This window comes from Canis lupus, chromosome 22, assembly GCF_048164855.1.
Source record: "Canis lupus baileyi chromosome 22, mCanLup2.hap1, whole genome shotgun sequence".
Lineage (NCBI taxonomy): Eukaryota > Metazoa > Chordata > Mammalia > Carnivora > Canidae > Canis > Canis lupus.
Genome location: NC_132859.1, coordinates 11,234,692 through 11,258,196, shown reverse-complemented (window position 1 = coordinate 11,258,196; position 23,505 = coordinate 11,234,692). Strand labels below are relative to the sequence as shown.

At 32.9% G+C, this 23,505-nt stretch overlaps 1 protein-coding gene and 1 non-coding gene across 3 annotated transcripts in view; both read right to left on the bottom strand.

The window, feature by feature from the left end:
• The window catches only part of PLOD2 (procollagen-lysine,2-oxoglutarate 5-dioxygenase 2), a 93,695-nt gene that overhangs the window by 9,417 nt on the left and 60,773 nt on the right, over positions 1-23,505 (bottom strand). For both annotated transcript variants that reach the window (XM_072792378.1, XM_072792379.1), the window contains exons 6-13: positions 22,567-22,630; positions 21,286-21,383; positions 15,269-15,370; positions 11,955-12,080; positions 10,208-10,329; positions 6,480-6,584; positions 2,755-2,880; positions 330-471 (exon numbers count right to left, since the gene is read on the bottom strand). In XM_072792378.1, coding sequence (XP_072648479.1) covers positions 330-471; positions 2,755-2,880; positions 6,480-6,584; positions 10,208-10,329; positions 11,955-12,080; positions 15,269-15,370; positions 21,286-21,383; positions 22,567-22,630 — 885 coding nt within the window. The remainder of the gene's footprint in view (positions 1-329; positions 472-2,754; positions 2,881-6,479; positions 6,585-10,207; positions 10,330-11,954; positions 12,081-15,268; positions 15,371-21,285; positions 21,384-22,566; positions 22,631-23,505) is intronic.
• Positions 457-590, bottom strand: LOC140614535 (U4 spliceosomal RNA). Its single transcript, XR_012015378.1, has one exon. It is a non-coding gene; the product is annotated as a U4 spliceosomal RNA (small nuclear RNA).

The window sequence follows — 23,505 nt, the reverse complement described above, 5'->3', positions numbered from 1 at the left end:
AATTAGGTCAGTTTTACACTACAAAATTTCAAGTGGAAGTGAAGATGAATTATTAAACATGTAAAGCTGACTTGTAACAAATCCATATTTATGACTGAAATTTTGCTGGTGCTTATGAATTAGCCTAAGCATGGACCTAACATTTTCCAAACTGTTTCTACAGGTAAATGTACACATTATTGCTCCCAATTTTTCAATACAGAACCAAAAAAATTGGCTAGTACTTACAAATTAGAAAGAAAAGGGGCATCAAAACACAATGACACATCCACTGGTAAAGCAAGCCATTTTATAAGAACATTCAAGCAAGCCAACATTGTATACCCTACCATTTCTCTAGCATTTCGGCAGAGAGCCATATCAGGATCCAATTTATCACGAACAAAATAGTTCCTTTCATTCATCTCTGATCGAAGCGTCTTTCCCTTAATTAAGTACACATTAGCCATGTATGGGACATTCCATATCCCTCTGAAAGTAAAGACAAGACATTCCAAAATACCACAAATAAAAAATATTTTAAGGTTTATTAGCAACAATCGCGCCTCGGATAAACCTCATTGGCTATGATACTGCCACTGCGCAAAGCTATTTTAAGGTTTATTTTTATGTTTTTAAAACAAAGGCCTTGTATGTTTTTAAATTTTGTATATATAAATCATTGAATCAAATTGCTGCAAACGCAAACACATGTAGTGACATTTAACATACTTACACACACATATATGACCATCACCTGCTACACACTACCTTTTTGTGTAATAAATCACTATCTCCCTACATAAACTTTATTATAGGGTTGGTATCTTCTCAGCATGTTGGCAGTAATCCTTCATCTCATTATTGTAGTTAGAATATAATATTCTATTGTACAAAAAGTGTTTCCATTTAGGATTAAGCAGTTTGATAGCAAAAATAGTCACATACAACCTAGTATACTACAACTAGCTCACACTGGCTCCTCAGAGCACTTAGCTTCACTTTCCAAGTCTATACTCGGTGACTTCACATTCGAAGCTTGAAATCAGCCATGGCAGAAGCATTTATACCACAGAAATTAGTAAACACTACAAATCAGGGTGTCCCTCAAGCCCAAGATCCAGTTGTTTGACCTTTACCAGCATACCACTACATACAGCATAAAATTCCCCTAAAATATGTTCTCTTGAAATTCACTAAGCCAACTCAAATTTCTCGAGAAAGATTAGATAGGAATAAATAAATAGCTAGAAGTAACATGAGCATTGGGAGATACTTTATTTTGTCCTTCATCCTTTCCCACATTTGTCTTCTCACTCTGCACATGACTCATTTCCTAAGAATAGCAAGTAAGGTTTCAGCCTAAAGGCATATGCCTATCGCTTTTAGAGAACAGAAAGGAAAGATTTTGACAAAGGAAATGTAGTTAGATATTAAAAGGAATGTGATTTCATTTTGTTTTGCTAGATGAACCTCAAAGGAAATAGCCATAAAAGATACACAATGTGTCATCTGAATTCAGAAATTTATCACTGGCAGTATGGAGTGTCTCAGTTTTGAAGAAACAAACACACACGTACACACCTGCGTACATACATGTCATAAGATGTCATTCCTTCATGTAGCTTTTGGACATGAAGTACATTCTTGTATTAACTAGATCAAAAGCCTCTCACATATTTTTTTCCTTGCACTTTAAACAACTGTGACAGGAGGCTGTACAAAGTATTACCACTGCCTAAAGCAACTTAAATTAAATATAAATTTTCTATTCTACTTCTGGAAACCCTTATTTCTGCTATACCCACAGACAATATCAGGCATTTGGTCTATACAAATCATCCCAGAGACAATAAAAGTACTTTGAAAAAACAGTATGATCTGAAGAGTGTTTTCTCAGCTATCATGCTTAATTACAGCTAACAGTAGCTTTTATCATATTTATATTATTCAAATTTACTATTTTCACAAGCAAAACACCTTTTTAATACTCAACTGTTCAACAAAAAGTGTGTGGGGCTTCTATTCTAAATTTAGGGGCACATATCTTTAGTCATGAGAAAATGTTTTCCCTTTTTAACTGATATATCTGCAAAATTAGGCAAAGCATTTAACATCTCGGTCACTGCTCCATCATCTGTATGAAGAAAGAGGATAACATTCCACTCTATTACTACCTAAACACTACATCAATTGTGATTAGTTTTTATTCTAAAAAAAAATATCAACTGTTATCTCTGAAATAAATATCAATTATGAACACACTTTGTAGCAAGTATATTCTTTTCAAACTCTGGAAATGGAAATCAGATACCGGTGAAGAAACTGATCTTGAAGCAGAATATTAGCTATTTCACACAGAAAACTCTTGCAATAGGAAATGTTGGAAAGTTATAGCCTTTGGTTATTGTTTTTGTTTGTTTATTGTAAATTTGAAAGGCTATCAAAACAACTTTCATCCCAGGCACTAAATTAGCTAAACGAAATTCCTTTTCTAAACTTAACTAAATAATATTAGCCTTCTGACAACCATCTGATGGCTACACATACCTACCGTGTAGCATCTCTTGTATTTTGCACAATAGTAAGTTTGCTCCTGAGAAGATTCAGGACTTCAAAAACGGACCTTTGTAGTATTAGTTTTACTAGTATTTCAGGATTCCAAGTGATCTCCAGGTTTTTGGATTTCCATTAATCATGAAGAAAAGGTAATGTTAATAAGACCACATAAGATTATGTGGCACTTTACATTACAAGATTGATCAAGTAACTTACACTCTATTCCCTTGAACAATATCCACATAATCTTCAGATCGAGCATAGTATCCATCAGGACTTAAGGCTCCCCAGAAGTTGGACCACAGCTTTCCATGACGAGTTACAAGAGGAGCAATGATCTTTCTAAAGACAGAATGAGAGAAAAATAAATCCACGTGATTATTTATTTTTAAATTACCACAGAATTATGTGTTTTGGACTTAGCATGGCACATACAACACTACAGTTCATTTAATACATATGTAGTGAATCCAAAATCCTAAAAGTAAAATAAAAGAGAAACAGGAATTTCTTTCCACTTTTTCTTAAATAAGCATATTGCTAATTTTCAATGATGTTTCTTAAAAAGAGTAACAAAAAAAGGCACAATAATTGAAAGTGCTAATGAAAGTATAAAAATGACTTTTAAAAGTACCTAACTATATTCGAATAACTCAAACTACCTTAATTATTTATTTTAAGTATTTCAGAAATTATACAAAACAAAATCAAATATTTTCATTGTCATTGAGAATACATAAAAATCCCTGGTGCATTGAAGTATCCAATAAATATCTGTTGAATAAAAAAATGAATTAAGATGAGCTGAGATATTTGTAAATAAGCCAGTTTTCCTAAAGTTAAGTCCTGAATTACTTTAAAGTATGTTTCCTTTTTTTTTTTTTAAATTTTTAAAATGGGTTGTGCTAGCCCTGGCAACACTGGACATTCTTCTGGTCCTTCAACTATTTAAAAAAACAAAATAAAGGGTAATTGCCATAGCACTCTGTCTCTCTGTCTGACTACCTACCAGGAAAGTAGTCCCTTTGAGACAAGCACACGTTACAAATTCAAAATATGTCAGATTTTTTTCTTAGGAAAATCTACTTTTCCTAAGAAAATGTGTTAATACTTCCCAAATGAAGTAACAAAATCTGAGGTTCCTCTAGAATTACTTTTTTTTTTAAAGATTTTATTTATTTATTTGACAAAGAGAGAGCAAGAGAGTACAAACAGGGGGAGCGACAGAGAGAGAGGGAGAGCAGACTGCCCGCTGAGCAGGGAGCCCCGTGAGAAGAGGGGCTAATCCCAGGATCCCAGGATAATGAGCTGAGCTGAAGGGATGATTTATAGACTGAGCCACCCAGGCACCCCTAGAATTACTTTTGAAATGAAATTAATTATAGTGGTGTCAATTTTTAAGAAAAGCTCACACAACTCCATGAGGAAGTTTATGAACCAGGTGTTTTTCACACACACACAAAAAAACACCAACAACTATTTCATAACACTCTAGTCCTGTGAAGACCATGTGTGCCCTTTCCCTTACCTACAGAAAAGTGAAACATAGTCTGTAAATACACATCATGCAAAATAGTGATTTTGGTTTCTCTTCCCTGGTTCCTATTAAAATGAAAAGTTAACCAAAAACACTTAAGTTTTGTTTTGTTTAGAATGTCTATAATATTAGGAATGGTAGTATAAATTAGAATTTATATACTATGTTAATTTAAGGAATAATTCAATGGTGATAACTGACAAGCTCAAATACATAGTTTAAGAAATCTTGTAACCTATAATCTCACCTGCCTTCCAAAGAAGGTTGGGCAAAGAAATGGAAATCAAAATCCATCTGCAGTGTGCCTCAGTGTTTTTGAGTACCGAACTACAGTAAGGCCCCCTATCCACGCTTTTACTTTCCATAGTTTCATTTACCCAGGGTCAACCATGGTCCAGGGGAGAGGATTCTTCTGATGAAGCAACAGATCAATAGTAGCCTAACACTAATTCACACTGCCTGCGTCATTCACCTCACTTCATCTCATCACGTTGACATTTTATCATCTCACATCATCACAAGAAGGGTGAATGCAGAACAAAAAGATATTTTTTTGAGAGATCACATCCATATAACTTTTTTGACAGTATATTATTATAACTGTCCTATTACTGCTGTTAATATCTTAATGTGCACAATTTAGAAATTAAACTTTATGTTAGAAAAAAACATATATAGGGCTTGGTACTATCTGTGGTTTCACGCATCCACTAGAGCTCTTGGAATATATTCCCTGTGGATAAGGGGGAACTACTTTACCAGGATAGTGGCTGGGGGATGATGAATCACACGATATCACTGAAGGAGTAAAATCTGCAGCAAAGCAGTAAATTGTAGAGACAGGAAAAGAGGGAAAAGAGAGCTGATGAGATGCTGGAAAGCCACATGACTGAAGATATGACCCATCCCTTATCCCTCTAACCTTCAGTCAAGTATACTACATCTTACAATATTTTTTTCTTTTTATTATTTTTTTTCTTTTTTTATTTTTTCATCTCTTTCTGTTTTCTTACATTTTTGGTGTATGTAAATTCTTTCTGCAAACTATATGCTTGAATACAAGAGCAAGAACCACAGGGACCATATGAACCTAAACCTATGATCAGTAACAGAAATTTATGGAATTGGAGAAATAGCCTCAGTTTTATTAGCCCTTTAAGGGCAATGGCCCCAGATGGCAGTTAAGTTACTTACAAGGGAATTTTATTTTTTACAAGGTTTAAAATATCGGATTAATATTAAAAGGGATATATGTTAAATACATAGTACAAATTCATCAAATTAAATTCATTAAAGTGTCATATAATAGAAACATATAAATATTATTTAAAAGTGTGCATACTACAATATTAAATTTAAATCAAATTAATGGGCAATTAACACTACAAATTCAAGTAAATATTACTGAATTCCACTAGGTTTTAAGAATTACAAACTGCACCTCTATCCCATATCTCTATGGTAGCTTAACCACTTTTCCTTGCCAAATGGTCAAAACGTTATTCATATGTTTTGAAAAATTACTTGAAATTTATATCTATAAATTCAATACAGTGGGGCCGTATATACTGATTAATACTAAGAGGTCTTAGATTTTGAAGTAATAACTAAATTCTCAAATTGGCAAATCATATTACATATAGAGGAGGTGAGTATAGCATAACGGATTTCTCATATATTTTACTCAGCAAAATAAAACCAGTAATTCTAACATTTCAGTGCTAACCATTGTATTTGCTAAGAGAAATAACTGTGTTAATATATGTAAACATACTTAAAAACAATACCTGGAACTTAATAAGCACTCATTAAAGGTGAGCTATTCGTAGGAAGATTAATAAACTACTAGTAGCAATAGGTGTAATATAATAAATAATGATTAATATCATTATAAGGTGGTATAGACAATGTTTTTTCACACTTCAATTCCATTAAATAAAAATAAGTACTGCCAAGTAATAATTATTAGTTCAGTACTAAATAAAATCACAGATCTCTGAAATTTCTTTCAAATTCTAAGAACTTAGAACTCTGCAATAACTTTTTAGGTCATAAGTTATGAAATTCTACTTTAAAAGTATCTATGGAAAATTTTAAAATTCTAAATTTTACAGATATATCATAATTTCATCAAGCTTTAAACAGAAAAATATGATTGATAACACTGTATTTATGATTATAACTAATACTAAATACTTCTAATTTTCATTGGGTTGTTTTCTATTTGACTTCTTCAAAAGAAAACTAATTAATTCAGAATTGAAAGTTTCTAAGACACAGAAAATAACTTCCTGTGAGTTCCCTCAATTCACTAAACATAGATATATAAGCACAATATGTCCACATGGACACAGAAAATGATTATCATTTTAAAAATAAATTGACAATGAATCTTACGTAGTACCTGTTTTGTTCAATCAAAATTTTTAAAGTCCTTGGATTTGTCAAAACAACATCTGCATCCATACTAAAATAATAATCACAGTTTTCATCCTGACGGCAAAAATCCCTAACATTGAAAAAGAAATAAGAATTAGATAAATACTTGCTAGTTGAAAGATGTCAATATAAAGCTTATATATAAAATAAGATTTCTCTAACATATTCTTCTAATCAAAATAGTAAGACCATATCCAAAGGGATAAATATTGTCTTAAATTTCAAAATGGTCAGTTTATTAACATAAATATTTATATAGAGATCAACACTAAAAATTTTAGGTCAAGTGAAATACATTTTCTAAGCCACTAAAAAGTTTAAGGCATAAAATATCTGGTCAGAGTGGCAATTTAGAGTTTATTATTTAGACCTCTCTGAAAGGGAAACATAATTTCTCTCAATGTATTTATCAACAACTTTTTTCACAAATCAAAATGCTTTTTGCACACCTACACACACACACACACACACACACACACACAGTGCAAAACCTTGCTTATCCCACAATTCAGCTTTAAGTGAATCTTGGAGATATAAATGCCGTAACTGTTTATTTATTAATACTTTTTAAACTTGATTTGCATGGAATTCTTTCTAAGAAATTTACTTTCCTGCTTCTTATCAGGGGTCACAGACTATGATATATGTTTTTCTTAGAAGATCTGTAGCCTTATCATCAGGAACAACAAGGAATGAACTACTTCTAATACATAAGATGCTTCCAAAGATTATGGTTTCTACATTTGGGGCTCTCTTTTTTGAGCTCCCTGCCCTCACTGATGATCCTAGTTATCACTTTCGTCTATTGTCAGTATGTAGTCCTATGCCACATTTATATCTAAGCAAATGTCATATAGGACAGCAGACAGGAAACTACTAAAATTGTGCAAAAAAATTAGAACATTCTTTAAAATTTTTCTAAGTATGTATGATGGCAGATGGTAATGACTTATTTTGGTGATCATTTCACAATGTATACAAATATTGAATCATTATGCTGTACATCTAAAGCTAATATGTTATATGTGAATTATAATTCTATTAAAATACATAAAATAGCCAAAATAATTTTAGAATAAAAATTGAAGGAATTAACACCACTTGATTTTAAGATTAATATAAATCCCTGGTAATAAAGTATGGCATTGATCTAAGATCAATGAAACAGGGTAGAGATTTCACCATCACTCATAAATATTCAGTCAATTGATTTTTGACCAAAGCCAAGTCAATTATATAGGAAAAGAAAAGGCTTAAAATAAAAAGGAGTGTTGAAACAACTGGAATTCCATTTGCAAAGAATAAAACTTGACTCCTATTTCATTCCAAACACAGAAATGTATTCAAGATGAGTTGTAGATTGAAACATCTTAAACATAAATGCTAGAACAACAAAGCTTATAAAATAAAAAATCCAAAGAATGTTTTCATGAATTGGAATAAGAAAGATTTCCTTTTTTTTTTTTTTTAAGATTTTGTTTATTTATTTCTGAGAGACACAGAGAGAGAAAATGGCTGAGACATAGGCAGAAGGAAAAGCAGGCTCCATGTAGGGAACCCAATGTGGGACTCGATCCCAGGACTCCAGATCATGCCCCCGGCCAAAGGCAGGCACTCAACCGCTGAGCCACCCGGGCTTCCCAAGAAAGATTTCTTAAATAGAAAACAGGGCAGCCCAGGTGGCTCAGTGGTTTAGCGCTGCCTTCAGCCCAGGGTGTGATCCTGGAGACCCCGGATCGAGTCCCACGTTGGGCTCCCTGAATGGAGCCTGCTTCTCCCTCTGCCTGTGTCTCTGCCTCTCCTTCTCTCTTTGTCTCTCATGAATAAGTAAATAAAATCTTAAAAAAAAAAAAAAAAAAAAAGAAAGAAAGAAAGAAAATAAACCCAAAAAGCAAAGGGCATAAAAGAAAAAAAAAAGAAAGAAATGGAATTCATTGAAATTCAAATTTCTTCTCATCGAAAGGATTAAAAAGTAAAAAATATCAAGCCACAGAATGGATCAAATATTCACAAAAAATCACACACACACACACACACACACACCATCCCTTGTATACAGATTACATAATGAACTCCTACAAATAAACAACAAAAAAGACAACCCAATGTAAACAAAAATACACAAAAGATTTAAATAGATACTCCACAAATGAATATATACAAATGGCCTATTAATACAAAAATAGCGAATTAGCTGTAAGGAATTAAATTACAATCATATTAAGATATTTCTAATACCTAATAAAGTAGCTAAAATAAAAAAGATGAGCAAAAAAAAAAAAAAGATGAGCAATATCAACTGTTGACAAATGTGGAGCAGCTGAGGTCTACTACCTTGCTGTCAGGAGTGTACAATGGTACAACTGTTTTGGAGGACTATTTAGCAGTTTCTTATAAAGTTAAACACATCTACTCTAACCCTAGGTCCTGGTTAGTCTGCTCGTTGGGATTTTCCTAAAATACACTAAAGCAAAATACGTACACACACACACACACACACACACACACACACACACACACACTCTTATAATAAGGAATCTTCATTAGCAATCTTATTCAAATGGCTCCACTCTGGACATGATCTAATGTCTATCAACATGAAGGTGTAAAATCCACTTGCGGTATATTCAGATGATAAAGTATCAGTCAGTGATGAAAGGAATGAACTGCTGATAACTGCAACGATATGAGTAAGAAAACGTACTGAGCCAAAAAAGCCAGACACAACAGAGCATGTAAAAAACAAATTAGAGAAAATAAGTTCCAAATGTGGATCCAAGGCATTTTCTCCAATGAATAAATTATGGAATCATTAGTTTTGTCTTTCCGAGGCCTATTTTCCTGCCTATCCCTTTATTCACACACCAGGCATGACCCATTACTCTGAGCCCTGAGCTTCTGCAACACTAGAAAACATCTCCGGAAGAGAAGGTCACATGACTTTTTCACCTTTTTCTCAGCAGCTCTTAACCCACTGCTGGCATATTCAATTAACATTCACTGAAAAGTGATTGTTTTTATTATTACCAGAATTTTACTAGTAATCTGCTGAAAGACCTAAAAATTTCTTCTGAGTATTTTCTAGATCAGTAGGTGACTAGAAAGTAGGAATACCCTTTACACTCCACAATATGAAACACACATTTTCACCACACATAATCTTCAGAGAGTAAACATTTAAATCACTGCTACCTCAGTCATACTATTCATTTGTCTGAGTAATTTTTTTTCTTATTTCAAGTAATCTCTATGCCCAACATGAGGCTCAAACTCACAACCCAGAGATCAAGAGTCATATGCTCTTCTGACTCAGCCAATCAGGCATCCCTGAGTATTTTTTTAAATCTGGATCTGCAGTTTAATTAATAGTTTGATTAAATATGTTGACTCTTAACATTATATATGTATATACATATAATATGTTGACTCTTAGCCATTATATATATATATGTGTGTGTGTGTATATGTGCACATACACAAACATATTGCTATCTCTCTCTCTATATATATATAAATTACATTGTCTTTTACATGTAAATACAAATATATAGTCCAACATATAATATATAGTTCATGTGCATACATACACACACAGTTGAGACACTCAAGTTTAGGATACTAATTTTGAAGAAAAGTTGTTTTTCTTTAAATTTCTTTAGTAGAAATTGTTAATGTAAATTGATTAAAACATACATTCCCATGTTTCTGGCTTCGGCTTGACTTAGATTTTCTTCTGGTCCTACTATTTTTATAGTATTGATTTCATGTTTAGCTTTATCAAAAAATACTTTGATGTCCTTTTCATGATAAACTTCCTGTAACATATTTTAAAAACCAAAAATTAGTGCAAAAATGACAATAGGATGACTGAAGTATTCATACATAGAGATGGCATCAAATTCAAAGTTGTGAATTCCATAATTCATATACTACTTAAATTACAAATGAAATGAGAACCTATATCAGATATATTATAGTTAAATTTCACCTAAATATCACATGGAGAATCTAAAATAGATACATATCAATATTTTTTAAACAGAAGATACTTCAAAATTCTTCTAACATCTACTACTGTACAGGTCCTTGAAGAAAAATTTAAATCCTGGGTGCTACAAAGTGTTTCTGAACTGAAAGAAAAATGGCTTGTAGCCTGAGAATCTTAGATGTGTGCTTTAAAATATCCATTAAAATGTCTATTAAATCTAATAGCTATTAATCTAAGTTATAAATATAGTCACATTTTAGAAAATATTATAATACTCTATGAACCCAGAGAGAAAAAATAATGGTCATACATAAAATTCTATTTTTAAAAAAGAAGATAAACTTTAACAAAATCCTATTGACAAGGAAAGAATCATAAAATCATGAACATATAAATCATAGTAGTGTGATTCAACTGTTCTAAATTTAGGTAAGATTATGTATCTCCAACATTAGAACATTTCAGAGCTTTTTTTGTATTAAGTCTCACTAAGTATTTCTGAAAGCTTGTTAGCTGGTTAAAACTAGTTACAGCATAAAAGCTACATAGAGTTAATTTTATATAAAAAAAGAAAAGACAAAATCCCTCTCATCAAGGTCATATGAAAAGAGGAAAACATAAATAAAAGACACAATATATAAAAACAAAACACTTAAATGTAAATAAATACATTACAATGCACTTTACATAGCAAATTCTCAATGATTCACCCTTTTCAACTTATTTTTAGTTGGTTTTCTGCAAACTTAAAGTACTTTTGAGAAAAGGCAAATGATAACCTGACATGTACAAATGTTAAACAAAAAGCATTAGGACAAAAGAAAAAAATGCATACTTCATAGCTCTTGTGTTTTCCTACAAGATGTTAAGTGTTAATTATTTTAACAGGAAAGAGACAAGTAAATGGGAAAATATTGGGGAAAATGTCCTTAAGTCTAGATCATATGTGGGAGTTTTTAGGGAGGTTCTGAATTTTTTTGGAGGAGATGACAGTATCAAAATCCTTTGGGGAAGAGCATGCCATTGTGTGATTAATCAAAACAAGACTATATCTGGAAGCTATTTTAAGTTCTAATGTTACAATATTAGCTGAAGCTGCAAACAATTTAATGACTAGTTTCATAAAAGAAAGTCCGAGAATTAACCCCAAAACAAAGGAATATGAGGACTTTTGACATTTCTTCACTTATATGTTGAGATATGAAAATAGCTGTTATTCCTCCATTTTTGATCTACGAAATTGAGTTTCATGTGGCTCATTCCAATATTGTGATACTAGTTTCCAGACTATTAATCCTTAGGTCCTAAACAAACATAGCAGTTAATGACTCCAAAAATTCCCCACTGTATTTAGCCCAATGGATTATTTTAGACATAGATAAGTAATAACAAATAGCTCCAAAGAAGATCAAAATAATTTTTACATAAAATATTCATTTCTCAAATACTTACTTTGTTATGAATAAAGAGTTTAAGTGCTTCTTTTGGGTAATCCAGTGTCAACAATATGTCCAGAAACCGAGGTAGGAAAGGGGTTGGTTGTTCAATAAAAACTCCTATTGTTACATTTGGATGGACCTTTGTTTTATGGCAAACATAAAAGCAAATTATTATTAGTGTGGATTTACTCTAAATTCTATTTCAGTCTTGCTGCACCTGGCTGGCTCAGTCGGTTAACTGTCTGCTTTCAACTCAGGTCATGATCCCAGGATCCTGGGATAGAGCCCCACCTCCGGCTCCCTGCTCATTGGGGAGCCTGCTTCTCCCTCTCCCTCTGCCCAACCTCCACCTCATGCTTGGGGCTCCCTCTCTCTCTCTCGCTCTGCACTTTCTCTCTCTCAAATAAATAAATAAAATATTTAAAATAAAGAAATAAATTCTATTTAAGTCTTAATCAATACAACATAAACGTATTAGGAAAATCCATTCAACATAATCTGCTAAATTTCAATTGCCCCATGGCAATTCTCTGACACTTAAAATACATTCCTACAGCCTCCATCAAAGTGATTTACCCAATCACATCCTGGCATTATGACTTAGGTTTGAAGAGGAAAATCTCACTATCTACTTATTACATGAATATAATACAGGAAATTGCCTACTCTACCATTAAATACTTCCCTTATGATAGTCTCTAAAGAAATTTCCTCTAGATCTAAATCTATTTGACATTTTCATCTACAAAGTCAGAATGTTAATTATGTTTCCCTTTTTGTTTCCAAGGCTTCTAAATTCAGCATTTAATTTGTAGCTCTGATAAAGCAACCATGGAGGTCTTGAGCCTTTATTCCTATTCTTGAATACTTCCTTTACTCTCATCTTATGGATAGTACTTATTTTGTTTCATTATTACATATAAGAAAATTATTTTCTTTCACTAATATAGTTTATCTTGTTCAATCTATTTTTATAGATTTTTAAAAATCCTTTTTGGGTATGTTTTAGAGATAGTTTATCATTCATTCATTGCATGAGAACTTTTGAAAGTTCACTTTACTTGTCAGTCCTTGTGGATAAGCAACATTTAGGACAAGGAGTTCCTGGCTTGAAAAATTTATAAATGGTTGGAGAAGATAGAAACATAAGTAAATATCATGTAATAGTGTTATTGCCAAAAGTATATGAAAGATTTCTTTATAATGCCTTTGTTAAACATGTCTTAAAGCCTGAATTGAAAGATTAAGGATCTTTAGAAGTATCATATAAGTTAAGTGCTCAATTAGGTACCTCCTCTCCCACCTTTTCACACATCATGCCTAATATATATTTGTTATCTGGATCATAACTTAATATTTGTTTGCATTGAACTACACCATATACACCATTGTATTTCTTTATGAATTCATTTACTCACCCAAATATTTATTACTGAATAAAAAAATAGTAACTGAAGACAAAATATCAACCCTCTAGGAGTTCTCGATTTAATAGGAGAAATAAGTAAAAAGTCGATCAAAACTCTCCCTTATTAAATGAGATAATACATTCCATTTGCATTTCATAATAACCTTAAAAGTTACTTATTATTACAGATCTACACATGAGGAAAATGAGAGTTAGAGAAATTAAGCAACTCAGAACACATAATTAGTAAGTAAAGAGCTGGGTTTCAACGTGCTACATTTTCATTAGCCATCTAAGTTCGTTTTATATACTAAAAATAATGCAACAGTTAACACTGATTGAAGGCTTAGCACTGCATATGTTTATATACTTTATACATATAAAATAATACTTACATATATGTATAAAGTTTCATTTAATGCTCCCTTTCTTTATAGAGAAAGAAACTTGCCTATGGCCCACATCTAAGAATATGGTAGGCCTGAGATCTTAACTACCCACATCATTTTAATTTTTATGTCCCTATTGCATAACAACTAAAAAATTTTAAAGTAAATACTTTTCTATCTTTGTACCAGAAAGTTTATGTAAAAGAAGACTGAACAGATAAAAGCATTAACCCTCCCTCCAAAGGACAATACTACTTTCTGCAAAAAAGATCAGGATTAATTTTTAAACATCATGGTGCTGCTTCATTCAAAAATATTCTAGCAGTCTTTCCAGATAGGAAATATTCAGTTAGTTATTTGAGAGACCAGCCAAAAAAATCTTATTTTCAAGGAAAGTAGAGCTTTATTCAGAATTTCCTAAATGTGAACAAGTTACTATTTGTCCTCCTTTCAGACAGTGGTAAGCATGGAAACTATTTAATTCAGGAGCTTTGGTTCTTTACAGTGAAAGCATTTTATATTTGCATGGATCCAGGAGTTACCAAGACTATATACTTGGAATTTTATTTTTGCTTATATTGGTTCTACCTATCTGGCATGCTGTAGATACTCAATAAACCTATGATGAATGAAGAAAAGAATCGCCTAATGACAAAATCATTATTAGAATTAATTGTTCACACACATAATAACAGTCTTCCAATTTATGAGAGCAATTTTTTAGAAGAAAAATGTTACTATAAGATATCCATTAGAATTGCTCTGTTTGATGACAGAAGAAGGATGCATCAAAATGTTCTACAGATACGTATTATCTCTAATTGCTCCTTTACCCTCAGAGTATAAAAGATAAAGTACAGTTATAATTCTCTATGAAACATACATATAAGAAGCACCATACCTGGAAAATAATATGTATATGATATCCAAGCAAAATTGCAGTGCTCAGAAATACAGGGTCTAGAGCCAGAATGCTTAAATTCAAATCCCATCTCCAACACCTAAAAAATCTATGTGCTCCTAGTACACAACTTAAGCAAGTTAGTTAATTTGTGTGTACCTCAGTTTTTCATTTGTAAAACTGAATCAATAGTACTATCTACCTAAGAGGTTTTGTGAAGTTTAATTGAGTTATTTTATGTAAAATACTTAGAAGAGTCTTTAGCTATATAATCGTATATTATTTTTTGTCATCAAATTTGAAAATTAAGCACAGATAATACTAGTCAATACAAACGCTAAAGCGTTTTTTTCTCAATGCTTTGACTAAGTTAGCAGACTAAAGCATCCATCATGACAAGCTATTAAATATTAACAACTAAGTCCCTTTTATTGAGATCAATTACTAGCCAGTTTTGCTTTCAAAAACAGTTGAGAAATACACAAATCTAGCAATTTTCGGAGTCATGTTTTAGCTTTATAAATCCATTACCTACCATATTACCGAAACTATAAAATAATGTGCTTTTTCTGAAAAATCACTGCATTTCATGACACTGTGCTTTTTCACACATAGTCAATTTCACTCACATCTACTGTAGATAAGTCAATTGTATCCAAATCACAAAGAGTGCAGCCATTATCCTGTGTCCATGCATTAGGTACATAGTTTCCAAAATAATTCAGGAGAATCTAGTAAATGAAGGAAAACTGTATTAAGAAAAGTAAACCTCTCCCATTAATGTGCTTTCATCCTAAAAACATCTAGTTTCAAAGCAGGTTTTCTGCATTAGGTAAATTCTTTAATAATTCCAATATTTAGCACCTAGAAATAAACACTGAACTAAGTTCTCTCCGGACAATGAATCATAAAATCAGGGCAAACTTCTTCTAGAAATGCCAAAAAACGCATTATAAATCACAAAGGTCATTTTATTCCATTATGTAAGAAATACCAGAGGAGACAATTAAAGAAATAGGACAATGACACACAGACTTTTAATTGAGCTAATGAGACTTAGTAAAAACAACACTAATAAGAGCAGTCTTGTGAATAGTAATTTAGTAATAAGATAAATATGTTCAAAGTTGTAGTGCAGACACCCAGTAAATGGGGCAGCACCAGCGTAACCTCTTGTCAACCATCACCACACAAAGCAGGTATTATATATACTTTATCACCAAAAAGCACTAAGCTCTTCCAGGAAACTATGCTACCTACTATAAACTAGGCTTCTGGGCAGTGGTTCGAGACACTGACTTCAGGAAAAGAAAGCCTACAGATTAAAAGAGATCTAGAACAAGGTCGTATTTACTGCCATCCCATAAATCCTGTTGACAATAAACTGAAGAACAATACTGCTTTCCCCAAGTATCTCTTTCAGATCACTCAGAGCATTTCCTTTGTAAGGTATCTCCCCCCTCCTCAGGAACCTATTGGCACTCATTTCATCTGTAAAATCCGAGTCCCTTGTGTATGTTTTGGGTGGGGAAGAAAGTGTGGGAAGGTAGAGGTAGACAGAGTAGAGACATAAACACTAAAATATGTTCTGAGCCCTCAAACAAATCCTGAGTATTCCTGGAGTGTAAATATTTTAGAGAAAATTCTGTTGATTTACTTTTTAAAAAATCAGTACACTTTGTACTGCAATTTTAATACCTGTAGTGGTATGAACATTTGTAGTTTTTAAATTTTTATGTTTTTCTTTTCAAAAATTATTTCACCTTAAGACAGTGAAGCTGTAGCAAACAAGCTTTAGCTGTGATTTTATATTATGGTAAAAAGGAAGCACCTAAAACCCTCACTGTTTATATAATCATTAATTTTTCATTAGAAAAGTGAGATGAACTCAAAAGAAAAAAGTATCAAAACATGAAATACAATAGTCAAAAACGTACAGAAGTGCCAACTGGATTTTTCTAGCTTCCTAAGATGCTAACAGATCTTACAGAACAGAATAGATGAGGTAATTAGTCTAGTACCATTTTACCAGATTCCTCTCAAATATTTGGGATGCCATCCAAATATTTCTATTGTGCTAAAACTGAAACAAATGTTGTTGAAACAGTAGAGTATTAATCACAATAGGAAAAATCTTTAGGTTATGCTATGTTATGCAGATATTGTAGATAATAGTTACCTTTAATCTGTAGAGTACGATCCTAGCACATGGAAAAGTAACTCATTCACATCTCCTTTCAATTACATAATTCAGGAAACAAATTATAAGGCAGGAAATAAGTACTTATGAAATTCATTAATGACATTTCAAGGGTCAATATGGTCATTTTAATGTGCCTCCACAGTAAAAATAAAAACTTTTACTATTGTCAAAGTATAAATGCAAACATTAATCATTCATATTCTATATAGTAATATGGTTTTGAAGGAAGAAAACAGATTCTTGTGAAAATGGAATCTGTACTAAGCATTATTTCTAAAAGAAATTTTAAAACACTTATTTATTTTTATTTTTATTTTTTTAAAGATTTTATTTATTTATTCATGATAGATATATATAGAGAGAGAGACAGAGAGAGAGAGAGGCAGAGACACAGGCAGAGGGAGAAGCAGGCTCCACGCCGGGAGCCTGACGCGGGACTCGATCCCGGGACTCCAGGATTGCGCCCTGGGCCAAAGGCAGGCGCCAAACCACTGAGCCACCCAGGGATCCCCTTAAAACACTTTTTTAAAAGCTAGTGGAAAAAGAATTGTTTAAAATATCCTGGGAAAGAGTATTTTCTTGAAGAAAAAAAATCCCCCCAAATAGTTGACCATATCTAAAATTCTCATCAATGTGTAAAGACTGGCACTTTCCTCATCTCAGAAATCTCATAAAAATTAAATGTTTATTTCATGAATTATTGATCAGTCTATTAGGACCCTTGTGGAAATGAAAATGATCAATATATTTTAAAAGGTTAGAGCATAAAAGGTATTAGTTTTAGTTTTCAGAATTAAAACTTCATTTTGTAACCTTCTCACCTTCTACTTTTTACCTCAGTTTCATTTTCATAGATAATTAAGATATTTTTAAAACATTACTTTTGACTGGAAACCTTTCTCTTTTGGATCTCTCACTACACAGGCAGAAGTTATCCATCACCCCCACCTTCCATTTACATCTGTTTTCTTCATTAAAATCTGCAGACATTTATGCTGGCAGCTTTGGAAAGTGCAGAAAACTGTTTATGTAGTTAGGCTGTTCCAGGCAGTCCCCAGCTACTAGGTGGTAGTACTTTCCTCATCCTTCTTTCACAATATTAAAATGTTTCCAGGGATGATGTCATTTCATTGGCAGAGAAACTTTTCCAACCAATCTTTCTTTCTTTCCTACTTTCTTTCTTTCTTCCTTTCTCTCAAATCATCCAATTATTCAGTAATTTGTGTTTGTATGTACAAAACTAACATCCCTATTTTTATTACAAATCAAATTAGTTTCAGGAATGCTTTTCTTGTTCAAATTAGGTAATTTGATCTTCTGTTCAATTTTAGCTTCTATAAAAAAACTACCAATTTCATGATTACCTTAACATGATATTTTTAGATAGTTAAAAGAAAAGGTAGATATTAAAGTAAGCATCTTATGCTGTGTTACTAACAATAAATGAGTTTCAAGAATAAAAAGTAAAGCTTCAGCCAGAAATCACAATTTCTCTCTAAAAATTTATTTATATCAGATTGTATGTACCTAACCAAGTATGAAAATAGTTATGTAGATTACAGAAACATATTTTAAATAAAATGTTACTTTAAAAACACAAAATTGTTTACACATCATTATGAAAATAAATGCAAAGTATAAATGTTCATAGATACAGACCGCAAGGACATAAAAACTGAAAGCAATCATGAACAAAATAATATCAAAGGTTAGTGGGATTATAAGTGATTTGAAAAATTATGTTCTAATTATTAGTAAAAATCATTTTTTTTACTAATAGCATAAGATTCAGAGAAAGCAACTAACTTTAATAACTTTGGTCTATAAACACATTAAAAACAATTTATCATTTATAGATTATGTATATATTTTAAATGAAAAAATGGCTTAAATATTATCAATTAGGTCAATGTTATGGTTCAAAGCCACGGACATTATAACACCCTTTGCTAAATAAAATAATAAGTAAAATTAATTTACAAAAATTCATACAAAATATCATTTTGCCTTTCGTGATGGTTAAAAAAAATGTTTGTATCTAGAGAATAATCTGTTTTCTTTCCCCCATGAGCCTGAACACAGGAAAATGTGATACATTCATGTGCTTCTAATTTTAACATATTTTTAAGTAAGATATTAGCATTAAGTAAATGTTTATATAATCTTTTCTCAAATGTTTATGTTATAACAAGTACAATTTTTATATTATGATTTCTATAACTTGTAGGCTAAGGCCCAGTAAGAGAGACCAAAAAAAAAAAAAAAAAGTCAATTCCATCCCCGTCCAGCATGTGGCATTATGTACTATGATGGAGGAAGTTCCAAATATTATAAAAGCATGCAGGAAACCTGAGGAGTAAAGAAGATTAAGCTGACATCTAAAAGGTGCAAAAGATTTAGTAGGTGGTTACAGCAAGTGGGAATTAGGGGCAGAGGATTCCAGAGTGAGTGAAATGCAGGTACAGAAGATTTGCAGAAGGAGAAAACATGAAACTTGCAAAGTCCAAAGTAATTCAGTATGGCAGGAGTTGAGGGAGAGACAAGGGGAGAGAATGAGGGATTCTGAGAAATGTATGAGTGGATATTTGTAGTGTCAGGAGTGGTGGAGTCAATGGACTGGTGACCACTAAACCAAAAGTGGAATTTTAAGAGCCTCAAATGCAAGTTGAGAATTTGGATCTTCACCCCTAAGTCCACAAACACCATTATACAGGTGAGTGATATGACTGGCCCTTCTGCTTCAGCAGAATACCCTAGTTCCAGGGTCCTGGAAGTTTTTTTGTTATGAAAATTATATTTGTTATGATATGTATATAACAACTTCTATGCACAGGAGTCAAAACAACATAGCTCTTGGTTTGGGAATGGGAAAGCAACTAGAACCAAAACAAAACTCCATATCCAGTTAATCAACGGGATGAAAAAGGAGGCAGAACTGAAGGTCTTGAGCTCTGGGTCTTGTATGATACAAAAATCTACCAACTGGATATTCAGGCTGGAGGTCAAGGAAGGTACAGGAGCTAGAACAAGGATGTAGCTGATGTAGAAATGAAGCAAATTAACCAAGCATTTGTGTAGAAGAAAAAAGGAAGGTGTCTCAGAACACTTAACTAAAACTATAACTAAAAAGGATCAATGCCAACCACCCCATCTACACAGTGTGTTAGATTTTTTTAAAATGTATGCTTAAAAAATAAAGAGAAAAAGATAGAGATTTAAGAGACTAGAAAATTGGTAGGCAAACCAGCAGAGAATTGCTCAAACAAAGGAAAGAGTATTTCAAGTGGGACCAAGTGGGATCAACATGGTCCAATGTTATCTTTGGGTAAAGTAATATGAGGGCTAAAGAGGATGTCACACCAGACCTCAGCTGGAGCATTTCCTGGTGTGGTGGGAAGAACTGAGGTAGTTGTAAGTTGCCTCTACTTTAAAAGTATGGCTGTGAAGGGAGGAAAAAAGACAGGCAGGCGAAAAGGCAAGGGGATTGAGGAGGATGTTTTAGTATGTGCTGGCTCAGTTTTGTTTTAAGGTGGGAAATACCTGAGAGTCTTTAAAATGCTGAAGAGTATGAAAGAATAGAGCTGGGAAACCTGATACGAAATAGAGAAAGAAGTACATCCAGCAAGATGGCTTTGTAGGAGGGCTGAAATGGGACAAAAAGTAGGGTGGGAAGATTAGAGGAGACGAAGAATCTACTTCTTTCATTCTGATGGGGAAAAGCTGCCAATATGGGCTTTCCCTTGGATTTCTTCTCCATATAGCATTTTTTTTTCCATCCATATAGCTTTTATTGGAATTCCAGACTACTCAGTCCTCTGAAACAGCAGATGACATCTCCCCTCTCTCTCTTCCCACAGTGCATATCTGTTCATCTCTTTTCTAGGTACTTATGAGTAAACTAAGCATCTCATTATCTCAGAATACTGCTTTAAGCACAGTTTTCATGAAATAGATATTAAATTTATCTATGAATTTTGCAGTCAATAACATTTTCAGCAAGCTCAATTATATATATTTGAAAAGCATCCAAAATTGCATGAGTCACATTAAATCTTTGGCAACTATAACCCTCAACCTTTATATAAGTACAAGAAGAAGCTTCCAGCCCTTTAGTTATACCTCAATCTTCAAAGAGTTGTTAATTGAAAAAAATGGTGACCTACAGACCTGCATATTTCCTATTCAGATAGGATATCCTACAAGGGAAATATGGCTCCTTCTCACATTCACTGTTACTATTAAACATTAAAGTGAAGTGTGTTACAAATAGAATAAGCAGGTATCACTTTGCTCAGGGAACATCATCAGTTTGATGAACCTAAAGGAAACCACATAATCTATAACGTAAAAGATGAAGCCAGTAGGTTGCTAGCACCAAAACAGAGCCTCTTTAAGAGTCTACCTCTTAAAAATAAAGGAACAGGGGTAATCACTGTGACTCACCTTCGTGGGTCCATTTCCATTAACTGCCACTGGTAATGTTTCATAAAAAACATTCTTAGCTCTAGCCTTGCCATTTTCAAATTTCAAAACAACTTCATCTGGGTTAAAAAGAAAAAAAAACAGATTTTAGTCATTTAAAACATATGTGTATTCATATACCCATATACATGTATACATATATCTTTTGGTTATAAAATTTCTCACAAATACCATTCCACATGCCACAGCGCTTTTAAAATTTTTGCCTACACTACATCAGCAGAGCACCACAATCACTCCAACACGGTACTAGCAAGCTGAGGTGCTAAGCCACTGGAGTGTCTAGTACAAGGAAAGCATCTTTGCAATCCTGTCTCCAGGGACTCTGTGTGATGCAGGTGGAACACATAAATTACTGTCTGAATGTATTCAACTGTGAACAGGAATCCTTGCCTGCCTTTCAAATATAAGTATGGTGAATAGAACACTGCCAGACACAAACAAAGTCTCCACAATTGGCCATCATTGATAGCATTGCCAGTTCTTGAAAATCAGGCCTATTGCAATTCCCAGGAAGATACAAGTCAGGTGGGAGCAGAAACCGTTTTTTTTTGTTGTTGTTGTTGTCTTCCAGTTCCTTTCCTCACATTTCCTAAGCACTCTCAACTAAATGCTTTCTTTCTAAAAAGCTTCTAGGGCATGAACTGCCTTGAAGAGTTATACTGAACTGCAATGTATTTCTAATGTTTAAAGCATTAATGCATTAATGAATTAATATATTTTTATTTTTAATATATTAATTACTGTATTAGGATATTTTTGCCAAGATATTTGTCTATCTAGGAAAATACACACAGGCATACACGCATATGCACACAAAAACACAGACACGTAGACACACACACACACATTCCACAGTCCATTACCAGTTACCTTCAACTATGTACAGTACTCTAATATACTGAACATATTACTGAAACATATACTGAAAAATTTGTAATAATAAGGTATAATTAATTTAAAAATATATCTACAGTCTCCAGATAGATGATGAGACATTAAATTCTAAATTACCTAAAGCTAGAAGCTTATCTTTTTTTGCACTAGTCTTAGGACATGATTTTAAGTAAATGTATTTCACCTATATCAAGCTAAGCTCAAGTCCATTATTTCTTAAAAGTTGTAGTATCTGTAACAGTAAACCTTAATCATACTCCCAAAATGGATATAGCAAAGGACAGACAGTTGAAAACACAGGTGTTCATTTGTATACATAAGCAATTCAGTATTTAGGAAGCATACCTACAGCTCCATTTAAAGTCTGGAAAATTTTGCATTTGTGATCCAATGTGATGTTAATAGCTTCCTAAAAAGTGACAATACAGATACCATTGAAAATGACAACAAAAATATAAACAATACTATCATATTAATATAATTTATTCTCTTGCAGAATCTAAGGATATGATTTTTTTTTAAAGTTTTTACTTATTTATTCATGAGAGACACACAGAGAGAGGCAGAGACACAGGCAGAGGGAGAAGCAGGCTCCCTGCGGGGAGCCCGATGTGGGACTCGATCCCAGGACCCTGGGATCACCACCAAAGCCAAAGGCAGTTGCTCAACCACTAAGCCACCCAGGTGACCCCTAAAGATACTGTTTGTAAATTATTCCAGCAATACTCTTCAGAAAGAAAGGCTGTAATTTTATAGTTGAATTAAAGAATAAAGGGAACGGCAAAGGATTCATGCTATTCTCCAAACAGTTCCACTTCTCTACCTTATGACTAATTCTGACCAGTGAATTTTTAGCAGAAGTTAAATGAATCACTTCTAACCTGGAGCATGGAGCTTCCAGTTTGAAACCCTAAGTATGCCCTTTGGCACATGAACTGGTAAGACTAAGACAGCTGCTCCAACAGCTTGAATCCCCAAGTGACAACATAAGCAGAAACCCTCTGCTGACCTAGAATGGACACACAGCAGGAGAAACAGACCTCTGTTGTGTTAAGCTCTTAAGGTTGGGGTTATTATTGCAGCATAATCTCCTATCTGACTGCTACAATAGGTATATAATTAATCAACATAATCATAAGGATTAATCTGCTTTACAAACTTTATGATTTTCAATGGACCAGTTTTTCAGCTACATTTCTGTCATAATAATATTCCTAAAATTGTTAGAGATTGAATGTTTGCATCGCCTCAAAATTCATATGAAGTCCTAACTCATATGTGACG